Raw genomic sequence first — 12,107 nt, forward strand, 5'->3', positions numbered from 1 at the left:
AGCAGCACGTGGCTGGGATGGATTCAGAGATGATCTATGCATGGGCTGGTGTTGGTGTTTGCTCACAGCAAACCCCAGCAGATTGAGACCAGGACATCCCTGGCTGTAGGAAGAGAAGAGCCAGCATTGCGGTTGCTTTTTCCATGAGATTCTCCCCAGGGCAGAAGGCTCAGGGAGTCACTGGCACATTCACCCATCAGTTCTGCCAGGGATGTGAGTGTATGGCTCTTTGCTAGGCAGAGACTTTGGTGTCTGGCTAGCAGAGCAGACCACCCTGACATACAGCTCAGGGACACCTGAATGAGTACAAGGCATCATATCCCCAGCATCAGAGTTGTCCCCACCCGAAGGAGCAGTAGTGTTGCAAATCCCTTTCTGCCTGTGTTCCTGCTGTGGGAAGCCTTTGCCTGTGTGCTGAGAGTGCACAGATTGTCTGCAAAGCGACTGAGGGTCAGCACAAACAAATCTGCGCCCACCCTGACGTGTGAAGTCACAGCTGCACAGGATACAGTAGGTGTTACTGGTTTGTGCAGCACCAAGAGCAGGGGCTATTAGGGATGAGCTTCTTGAGCACGTGTTTGTTGGGGACCTTGGCACCACCAACACAAAAGATATTGATCCTCCCTGTCCTCTCTGAAAAGGAATTAAATTTTGGGTTAAGAGCAGGGAGAAATCTGCAGCAAGGAGCATGAATGTCAGGCTGTGCCCCTTCGGAGAGCAGAGAATTTGTGCCATCCCACCAGCACAGGCAGGACCCCTGGCAGCCCCGGCCTCCCTCCCATTAACACCTGTGGCACCTGCCGACCCCCACCGGGTCCAGCGTCCAGCCAATTATGGGTGAGGTGGCAGCCTGAGCACACCCTGGAGCAGAGATCCCCAAACAGTGGGTGCTCTCAGGTGCCATATGTACTGCAAAAAGCGTGCGGCACTTCCACACGCTGGGGTCTGCACTCTCTATTCATTCTGAATGCTCTTCCCTGTTGGAAGGCAGAGCTCTTACGCGATTCAAAGTTGTTTTGTGGTTTATTTTTGGGAAAGGGAGGAAAAAATAATGTAATTCGGGAATGCCATTTGCATCCTAGACAGATGATGAGTCACTCTGGCTAGCAGCTTAACCCTATTAGGCAACGTTAGGGACTGTGACTTTATTAAATAATAATACAAATTATTTTCATATTAAGAGCCTTTGTAACTTCCTTGTATTGCTACATTGTCAACCAGAACGAAATTTCGTAGTTAAGGAATATGAAATAGAGTAAAAGGCATCCAGAATTCACAGCTCTGGGGTGGATGTTGAAGAACGCACTGTGTGTACTTGCAGCGATAGCATTATAGTGATACATAAAATACCAGGAAAAAAAGTACTTTTGCTTCAGTAATAGCTCGGTGTGAGTGTGACCTGGGAGACTCCAGACTTATTAACAAGGCTGTAGTAGAACAAAGTCTAAATTTTATTTTAAAAAAGGAAGACCCCAAGGTTTATGGGGATTTTTATCAAATTGCTAGCACTTTGCCAGATCTCTAGAATTTAATGTGGAGTTTTATAGAGAGGTTTAGTTCAGAAAATGAGGGTCATGTTGCCTGCTGTGAGGACCACTAGCCCAGAGCCCTGCTGAACATGGCTGACGGAGGCTTCGCTCACAGGGGCGAGGTGCAGACATGGGGTCCACAGTTTGGCAAAGGGGTCACGAATCCCAAACACTGACGGTTCGTGCGCGCGGTTCCTGAACACACCAAGGCAAAGACCCTGCAGATAAGTTAAATTAGCACAGTGCAATCTGTCACCAAAACTTAGATTTATTTTCTGAAAGATACTTTCCAAAGGGTGTGAATTTGGGGGTGAATCACCTTTCTACCAGCAATCTGAGGGCTGCCTGAAGCCCTCCTGGTGCTCTGCCGTGTGCTCCGTGGAGCTACGCCGACAGACCTACTTTTGATGTTGTCTTCTCATACCTAACTTAAAAAGAATTATGTGCCATAGAAAAGCTGCATAATGACCGGAGAGCATTATTATCTGGCATGCAGCGGCATAGCAGGACGGTAACTATTTATTTACTCTTTGTGGATAATGTTCTGTTCTAGTCTTTGGCAATAGCAAGACAGCATCTGATATATACAATATTGGTGTGTATCCAATTGTTTGTGAACATCCCAAGTTTTGAAACATGGTTGTGAGAGAGGAATATAAGCTTAAGCTTAAAAGGCTAAAAAGCAGAAAGCCCCACACGTAAATGCTATTATACACTTAATGAGGCAGGGTTTAAAAAAAAAATCAGCCACACAAGTTGGTTTTATCAAAGGAAATGTATAAATAACAACCAGTGATTCAAAGTGCCTCACAAAGGGAAAAGCAGGGACGGGAAGCTAACACTTCACTTGTGGCATTCAGATAATAGTATTTACTACACTAATCTTTTGGGCTTAGCAATTGACAATCAATATATTATTATCAACAAGCGTTAACGCAAACAAAAAGCTTCTATTTCTTTTTTTAACTGTTCCCCTAAGTCCCTTAAATTTAATTAAAACCAGACAGCTCTCCTTCTAGTACAAATTAGAGTTAAAATCATATTAAATATTTGTTCTATGGGAAAACAAAAGTGTCAGCTTGTGCTACCAGGTTTGGCTGTTTCTTTTTTTCTCCTTTTTTTTTTTTTACACACAGAGGGGAAAAAAAATACCAGCTACTCAAAGTTAAAATAAAGTCTCTCTCCCTCCCTCCCTCCCTGTCTCCCAAGACTACTGTCTATAACATGTTGTTCCTTATAGAAAGTGGGATATGGTGGCATTTGCTTGATTAACTTGCTCGACAAAAGTGACAGCTGCTGTGGGTGCATGTAGCTAAGCTGCACAGCGCAGTTCCGCCTTTGTACATCTGTCAGCAAAAAAGGAGGAATAAAGAGTGAAAAGAGACAAATTGGTCCCAAAAGGCAATCCATTCAACTCAGGAGGTTTGCTCTATTCAAGCACTCGCTGGGAATCTCAAGTGCTAGGTAGCTTATTCAATTTCATTCATTCTTTAGAATGAGCCCACAAGTGTTTAATTTCTTATTCTGTTGAATAAAAGGGGAGCTTTTTTTATTTATTGGAAGCATTAATTGTAAGACTAGCTGATCAATGCCTGCAATATTAACTCATTACTTATTTTATGGTTAGCTGTGTGCTCCGAGAGCTGCAGCCACTAAACTTATTTCTGTAACATGGGCAAGTTCACACCAATTTCTCTGCTTCTGGAAAACCCGGGCACGCACGGCAACGTCGTTCTCAGTGCCCTGAACCTTGTCCCCTGCCTGGCTTGGGGGAATGGTCCAAATCTTTGGCAGGTGTAAATCAAAGGTGTTGCTGTGTTGTTATTGGTGCCACCCATGGCACCAGTAATAACCAGTGAGGCCAGGACATGACCGAGACAGATGCTCTTTGCCTGGAGGTTCTGCCCTGAGCCCACTACAGGTTTGACCCTCTGTGCTGGAGGAGGTTTTGTAGCTCCAAATGCTGAGCTGCCTTGGGGCGGCTCTTTGGTCCCCAGGGAAGGGCAGGGCAGGGGAGCCCATCAGCAGGGCTCTGTGGAGTAATATCCAGAGCACAGTATGGATTTTGTTAAGTAGTGGCAGAGAAAGCTGATGAACAGACGGGATGGGGTTTGTTGCATGGACAGGTCTCTGCTTGCCATCCAGAAAACATACGCTTGCAGGGGAGAGATGTGCCTCTTCCTTCTTCATTGTGTGGCAGAAGTCTATCTCAGGCTCCTCATCGACACTGGGGACCAGAATGATGTTTGTCCCTGAGTGCCTGTGGCTCTTCATCCACATTGGCTCTGCCACCTCCTCCTCCAGGGTCACTGCCATTTATCTTAACTCAAGCATTTCAGACACACTTGTGTCACTAAGGCCCTGTCCCTGCTCTATCCCCACTCTCCCAGCCTGGGGCAAGGAACATCTTCTGCAGCAAGACAAAACCCAGATTTCCAGAACAGCCTGAAAAACAGCTGGGCTCAGGTCTGGCAGCCTGGACAAGACTTTGCTAGCACTAGTTGGGAGCAGGGCAAGACTCACGCTCCAGCCCACCACTGCCCTTACCCACATCCAGCATCCCAGCAGAGCTGGCCTTTGGAAAGGGGATTGCATAAGCTGCTGTGTATGTTCATGCTGGGAACATCTCTTTATTTCTGATAGACAAGAGTAGGAACTGCATTGGCTGTGAGACGCTGTGTTTCAGGCTTGCCATCTTTACCAAGTTTTTGGAACAGCAATGACTGCCTGGGACCAACAGTGAAAGAAACATTGAAGGAAAGTGGAGAGGAACACTTTGGTGGCCACAGAAGACTGAAGGGACAAGAATGATCCTTCCATGACTGCCATTGGGCAGTCTGGGCTTTGGGTTGCAGGGTTGCAGCCAGTTCTGGTGTGCAAACCTGGCTGTGCTACTGGGCACACTGGGAGCAAAGGAAGGAACGTGGTGCCTGGGGCTGGCAGGCTGCTCCTGAAGAGTTCCTGCTCCCACTCTCCAAGCAAATCCTCCTCCAACACTGGCAGCTGTGTTCACAGGGTTGTTCCCAGACAGCATGTCCCTGCACTGCTGTGGCTGCATCCCTGCCTTCCCTGTGGAGATGACACCCACTCAGGTGAGGTGGCTGCCATGAATACATATGACAACGCCAAATACCCAGTTTGATCTCAGGGCCGCCCAGGACTGGGATGGACACGGCTCTGTCAGCTGTCACCTACTGTCAGCAGTTGTAAATCAGCACAGCCTCACTGTGCCTTCCACCAGCTGAGCTACTGGCCCATTGGACAGGCATGCAAATGCCAGAAACAAGAGTTGGTAATTTTATCTTTTTTTTTTTCCTGGCTGATCAAATCACTTTGAGCTGTTGTCTGAAAGCAGGTTCAGTTTTCCTTTGGGAAATAAGACTCACAATCAGCCTCTTCCTCTCTCCCTTCCTACCTCTGTGGTCCCCTCGCTTTGTGCTGGCTGGCTCAGGGATGCTGCAGAGGCTCCGCCCAGCATCCAGTCCCTCATCTTTGAAACACCTTGAATTCAAGGGTTCATTTCAAAGCTGCCTTTCAGCATTTCAAAACAAGCCCATGTCCCAGACAAAGAGACCAAGCCAGCCAGCATTTGGAGCCTCTTTGTGCAGTGTGTGTCACAGTTTTAAATAGATTTGCCCTGCTTGGATTGGTTCTGGTTGGAAAGCGAGCACTGAAATGAGAGGTCATAGGGGAGAGTTACTATGGTAATTGAGTAGTATCACCAGTAGTTTTGCTCTTATGATCATTAAAGCACATAATAATAGACAAACAACAGTGGTTAAAGCAAGCAGGTAGGATTACTATGTTCTTTTGTCAGAAGTATATAATGTCTTGTAGTCAGTTTTAAAGACTTCTCAACTCCAAATCCACCCAGTAGTCACCTGCTGAGTAATTTTGTATGCCTAATCTCTAGCCCTTAACTACAAGCTTTCTGCTAATTTGAGGCAAATGGGTATTTTTGACACTAAATAGGGCAGTAAAGAATCCCTGACCTAGAAAAACTCCATTCCAAGGCACTGAGAGCAGAAAAATATTCTTTCAGCATCCCTGTGAGACCTTTGGAATGACGTAAAATAGCTTTGACTAAACTGTGTTGCAGCCTTCGATTAATGGTTTGCAGAAACTTGCTGAACATCACTACTACAACTTCCCCCATAAAACTTGTCACTTCAGATTGCCATCAGCCACCACAACAATAATCATTTCATGCCTATTGCTAATTGCAAGCACAGCTGAGGCTCAGCAGGGTGCCCTTGCACAGTCCCAGGCCTTTATACCAGCCTCAATCTGTTGTATGGCACTTGTTCACACACAAAAAAACTACCAGTAAAGGCAGAAAGAGGCAGAGTCACAGGTTCCTTGTAATCCCTCTGCTACCCTGCTGACAACCCAGCCCTATAAGCATTCCTGGTTTTGTCCCACTCTTTACAAAAGCTGAAGTGACCTTAAGCTACTAGTAGTATGTAAGCTTTTGAATGAAGAATACAGCTCCTTCAGGTGCCTTAAGAAGCAGTGTTGCATCTGGCTTATGAGATTCTGTTTGCAGCACCCCTGCAGTGAGCTGTGGCTTCCTGTAACATGTAAAATATGAGTGTGAACTCAGGGTTCATGGCAAGGAACAGGAGGTCATGTTTCCATTCATCTCACACTAAAGAAGATGGGGGTATGCAGATGTTCCTGGGTATGTGTAATGACACCACCTCCCAGAAAGTGCAGGAACCCAGCACAGGGATGGCTTTTGATAAAATGTGCTGCATTCAGTGTGCTACTTGCAGATTTATTCATACCAATTTTTACAATTTATGTATTCAGAGACAAACTTGCTATTTCAGAAACTTATTGATCATGTTTTTGCATTCAAAAAAAAAAAAAGAAGAAGGCAGAGGGCTGGGGAACAAGGAAGCTTATTGCTCAAGCTGGTTGGGGTGTCAGATGGGAAGCCATGGAAGTGCACCTTTTGTAATGCTCCAGCTCCTCTAATACCCATCCTAGTGCATCCCAGCCAGCCCATGGCCCACCTCATCTGTGCAGCCTAGCACCCAGCAATGAGGGTTGCTGTGAAAGACAGGAGAACAGGAAAGCTAACCTGAAAGAGGGATTGACTTCCTGTCTGTACAAATACAGTATCTGCTTGCAGTGACTGGGCTCTGAGAATACCCAAAGAGTGTCTGCATTTCCTCTGCTGGAGGCTGGGTCATGGTGTGCAGCCATGGGGCTGTATTTTGCCTCTGATGCAGCCCTGCTCCTTTCCCTGCTAACATCCTGCTGGATGAGTGGTACCCACCATGCATCCACGAGGATGCAACCTCCACAGCCTGTCCTCACTCTGTGCTCCCAGACTGAGTGTAAATTGTCCCCTAGGTGAGGGACAGGAATGCCAGCAGCACCAGTAATGTGTGTGTACTACAGTGAGTTATATGTGGGCTTTTGTCCCTGGGCCTGGACCATCAGTGAGGTCTATTCGTTCTTTGCAACCAGACGTGAGGAGTTTTTTTCAGAAAATATATTTATGGTATTTGCTTTGGTGTGCCCATGCCACAGCTGTGCTGCAGCTCCAGAAATGTGCCTGAAATGTGTTGCAAGCCCCTTGGCAAAGCCCCAAAGTTCAGTATTTGGGCTGTGACCTCTGCACCTTGTCTTTGGGGACAAGCCACAAGGCTGGAGCCAGATCCCCAAGGGGACCCTATGTCCCCAGCATGGACCCCACTGCCCTTGGGGAAAGCAAGGTGGCCAGTGTCCCCACAGGACCACTCTGTTCTCTTTTGTCTGAGATGATCACGTTTCTGTTTAGGAGCATTTGGCTTTGTTGTTGTTTTTTTAATAACATAATCATATGCAAATGTTATCTTCTTTGGTAGGTTAGTCATGAATCAGAGGGCTTGTGCGTCTTATAGCACATCAACACTAGTGATAGCTAAAGGGAACATTTAATTTATGGGCTAACTTATTTTTATGAATATGCAGGGCTTAAATTCAGCAGTTGGTGTGTGCTCTATGAAGTGACGTGACGGTTTTGTGTATCAAGATCAATGAATTAGACTTTGTCTTTTTCTCATAAAGCAGAAAGTCTTTGGAGTAAGTTGGCTTTGAGAAAGAGAGCTCCTTTCATGCAGCTGAGCACTACGCCTGGCTGAGCCCTTGTCAGCCGGTGCTCGACAGGGGAGGGGTGTGATTCACATTTGGTTCCAAGGAGTTTGCATCTCCCCAGAACCCAGAGTGTTGAAGTGCCCTCCAGAAACACAGAAAAACATTTCGTTTTGCTTACTCTGAAGGTCTCGCAGCAGCAAAGTCACCTTGCCAATAACCTCCAGGCAGAGGTTGTAATTTCTGTTTGGGATCACACAGCCATGTGGGCATGTGTGGCGTTGGACAGACAGAAATGGCAGGACCTGCCCTTGATAGGGACTTCTCATCTCATGTAGAGTTGATACAAACACCCAGCAGATTGTTCTGTGGAAGATGGGAGGCAGCAGGGGAAGGGAGAGGGTGTGTGTATGTAACACACGGTTGTGCCCTTCCTCTGGGGGTTCTGATTTGAAGAGATAGCAGAAGGAGAAGGAGGTGTTTGGCTGACCTGGGCATCCATGTGCCAGCGCAGCCCTGGATCACAGCTAATGTCACCCAAGACCATGACTCAGTTAAGCACTGATTGCAGAAAAGCAGCATTATGAACATTAACAATTTCTCTGTTTTGCCTGCGTGGGTCTGCAGCATTTCACAGGAACCCAGGCAGAGCCTCCAGTGACAGCAGTTGCTCTGTGCCACCCCACCACCAGCTGGGTGCTGGCTGTCCTGGGTCAAGGTACCCAGGGTATCAGGGGATATTTAGGGATGCTCTGACTTCTCAGACTAGTCTGAGGGATTGGAAGGTATGAAGCCCCACCAGACCTTCATGTCTCCTATTCTTGTCAGGTCCACACCAGCTACCTAGGTTGCTTCACTCACTGTTCAACCCCAGTCTGATGCCAGGACCTCAGGTGACAGCTGAGAGCTCCTGCTTGCCAGTCTCAATTAGTCTCATCCAAGCTCTTGCCAGCTTTCCGTCCTGGAGATGAAGGGTCAGGAGAATCTCTGCCACAAGTTGCACAAAGTGTAAGCATTGAGCATGAGGTCACCACGTGCCATTTCTTCGGTGACTCTTTCATCTCCTTGTTTCCTCCATTTTATAAAGAGGTGGTGTAGAAATTAAAGTAGAGGAACATCATTGGAGTTGGGGGGAAAACCCTTCCCCGTGCAGCTCCCAGGTGTGCTGCCATACAGTACAGGGATGTGTGTTGAACACATATTTTTGTGGTGTAGGGCTGGTTTAGCTTAGACTCGTTTGTTTGCTTTGGTAAGCCTCATGCTAACTTGTGGGTGCCAGTGTTAAAGGATGGAGGGTAACAAATCAACGGCCTCAGTTTTGCAATTACGGAATGTTCGGTTGTCTCCATGCCCCTGCTGTGCTGACAGCTTCCTCAGCCAGCAAGAAAAGGGCATGTTCTGTGTCAGAGACCCCCGACCTGAGGGAGCAGTGAGGGAGGCAGCAAGACCTGAGTTGGACTGGTGTGAGGTTTCAGGCTTGTTGGGAGGCAGCTGCATCCCAGACTAACTGGGATGGTGCTCTGTGAGGATTTTCATAAACTGGTCTGGTGGGGTTTCTTTAGTATTTTAACTGGTTCTAGATTAATTGCATCTGGTCTACAGTATGGGATTTGATCTCTGCGTGTAAGAGAGATCACAAGAAGGATGCAACTGTGCATACAGAGGTGTGATGGGTTTTTGCCTGCTTTGTAACTACTCCTTGTGCTGAGCACTGCAGGGAGGTTGTGTGGTTCCCCACCCACCCCTGGCCCTTACTTTTCCTCCTCTCGAGGGCTTGCTGCTCATCTGTGTGGCATCAGACATGCCCTGTCAGCCCTGCATGAGCAAGGCGCTGATCCACAGCCCATCGGAGCCTTCCTGCACTGCAGGAATGGCAGGCTGCTGCCACACTGCTGCGAGCCTTTTTCACAGACAAGCAGCACAGTTTCAGCCCCTGGAGGGGCCCTGTGAGTTCAGCAGCTTGAAACAAGCTGATTGCTGCTTTTCCATCTTTCATAATTGTAAGGGTGAAACCAGAGCATTTCCCACGCAGCCTGGGCAGACACCCGTAGGTGCTTACATCCTTCCCCCTCTGCCAAACCTTGCCCCGCATGAGCCTCCCCTCTGTTCACCCTCAGGGACCCAGACTCAGCCTGTGGCTGTTTATGATTTAGTTTGAAGACGGTAAGTAACCTGAGTGTGGGACTGACACCCTTAAAGCAGGACTGTGCTCTCAGTTGTGGGGGAAACAGGTTGAAACATGGCTTGAGCCTAACACACATCACTGCTGGCAAGTGCCATCAATGGCAAAATCAGATTACAAAACCTTGCAGCACTACTGGTGGCCGTTACCCTCCTAATAAGTTTATTGTTGTTGTTATTAAAATTTAAAAGCTCATGCATGGAAATTCTATGTAAGAGCAGATGCCTGTCTCCCCTCTCCGTTTGTGGCCCCCCATGAGTGGGCTGGCAGGTGGGAAAGGTGGGTGTGAGGGGGTGCTGGGGGCACCCGTGTCAGTCGGCACCGCACGCAGCCCTGGCAGGGTTGCTAGAGAAGTCACATCTCTCTTGCAGCAATGGTACACCAGCTCCATGAGTGTTGTATGCACTTGGCTGACAGACCGCATGGACCTGCAGCTCCACATCTACCAACTGAAAACTCTCATTCGGATAGTAAAGGTAAGCCACCTGAGGTGTTCTCAGTACCCCTTGCTGTCGAGAGGAGCATGTGTGTGTGCCTGCATGGGTGTGGCACGTGCTCTTTGGCAAGCTGTCACTGGCAGATAAATTAAGGTTTCGTTAAAATTCTTTAAAAGAATTAAGACAGCTGTGTCTATGGCAGGTAGCACTGGATAAACAGGAACTTCAAATGCATAGAGATGTAAAAATACAGCTGTGCAAATAAAAACAAAGACTCTTTGCATTAAAAACAAAAACCAAACTCTCTTGCTATTTGGCCTTATCTGTACAGTAAGTGCACCAAAATTAGCCTTTTTGTGGACAAATTAGCTGATCACACTAGTGAACTCTGGTGTTAAAATGGGTTAAATCAACCCAAAAGTTTTTAACACTGTTTTGCTAGAAACATTTAAGCCCAGCTATGGCTTGTGACTATTGTCAGAATGCATATAAGATTGTTCTCATAGTTAATTGAAGTTGTTTCTTTTACAATGGGTGTATATAATTAACTCTAAGAGATTGCAAAGGTGAGATAATATACCCTGAAAGTAGCATTATTTTTCCCTTAAGTGCACGTGCATGTGTATATGTGTGTGTGCATGCCTTGGACTAATGATAATTATTTCAGTGTGAAATCACAGTGGTTTACATGAAATAATAAGATCACAGAAGGGGGTAAATATATTTTTGATCATTTTAGGTTCTATCTAATGCTTTTTGGTCTAGTATTTTATAATGTTTATGGTCTTGCATGCAGTGAACACATTGAAGGCATGAATAAATTAAAACTGAAATGTATTAAATGTGCTTTTCATAACTGAAAACAACAGGCACAGACAGATTATTCCTACTTGTCAGCTAGCTGAAGAAAGATTTTTGCCTTGTGCTCTATTTATACCAATATTACATTCAGAAGCAGCTATAACAAAACCGAGGACTTTCTGAAATAGCCAAACAGTAAATTATTTCTATGCAGAGCACAGAGCAGAATTAAATGAACAACAAGACCAGAGTTTTATCTCACAGAGTCGAGAAGTTTTTAAACATAAATTCAAATAAGAGATGTTAATTGTAATAACAAGGGAAATATGGGAACCATGAAAATACAACTCCAGTTTGAGGTGAAGAAAGGGAGATTTAAGAAGTATATGCCCTGTGCTTGTATTTATACATCAATAATTTCTCCAGTATCCTGGACTTAGTTTATTTAATCCCTATACTGTAGGTAGGATTGCTTAATATGGAGCATTCCAGGAATGTGTAATCATGTCTGTGGATACAGGCGATAAACATCCTGCTGCTTGAAGAGAAATAACTGATATTAGAGGCAGGATGAACATATCCAGGAGCAAGGGAAGTTAGTTGGAGCAGAGCTCTTACATTGCTTTGATATCTTTTTAGACTCCAGCCCACCCTATGCAAAGCTCCCCGGAGCAGCCCCGCACATCCCTGCTTTGAAGCTGCCCAGCCCACAAAGGCAGGGCTGGAGTCACAGAGCTGTAATTTGTTGCCCAAGGCACCCTAAAGGGACCTCTGCCATGCCAGAGTGGTGGCCAGCAGAGATGCTTCTGCAGGACCTCATGCCTTGTGATCAACAAATCAATATGATTTCAGAGAAGCGTCTTATGGTTTAAAATACACTCCACTCACCCATTTCACAACTTTGACATTATACCCTACTTATACATTTTACTTACTTATCTTCTACTACCTAGACATATTACTCCACTTACACATCTTCTTACTTACTTATACCTTTTACAACTTTTACCTAATACAATACTTACACATTTTACTTACTTATCTTATACTACCTATACATGTTACTCTACCTAT

The 12,107-nt window shown here is 46.1% G+C and overlaps 1 protein-coding gene across 31 annotated transcripts in view; it reads left to right on the forward strand.

Annotated features, from left to right (window-relative positions):
• The window catches only part of CADPS (calcium dependent secretion activator), a 210,941-nt gene that overhangs the window by 196,713 nt on the left and 2,121 nt on the right, over positions 1-12,107 (forward strand). For all 31 annotated transcript variants that reach the window (XM_048315787.1, XM_048315790.1, XM_048315795.1 and 28 more), the window contains one exon: positions 10,167-10,271. In XM_048315787.1, the coding sequence (XP_048171744.1) occupies positions 10,167-10,271 (105 nt within the window). The remainder of the gene's footprint in view (positions 1-10,166; positions 10,272-12,107) is intronic.

The sequence above is a fragment of the Corvus hawaiiensis genome, chromosome 11, assembly GCF_020740725.1.
Source record: "Corvus hawaiiensis isolate bCorHaw1 chromosome 11, bCorHaw1.pri.cur, whole genome shotgun sequence".
Classification (NCBI taxonomy): domain Eukaryota; kingdom Metazoa; phylum Chordata; class Aves; order Passeriformes; family Corvidae; genus Corvus; species Corvus hawaiiensis.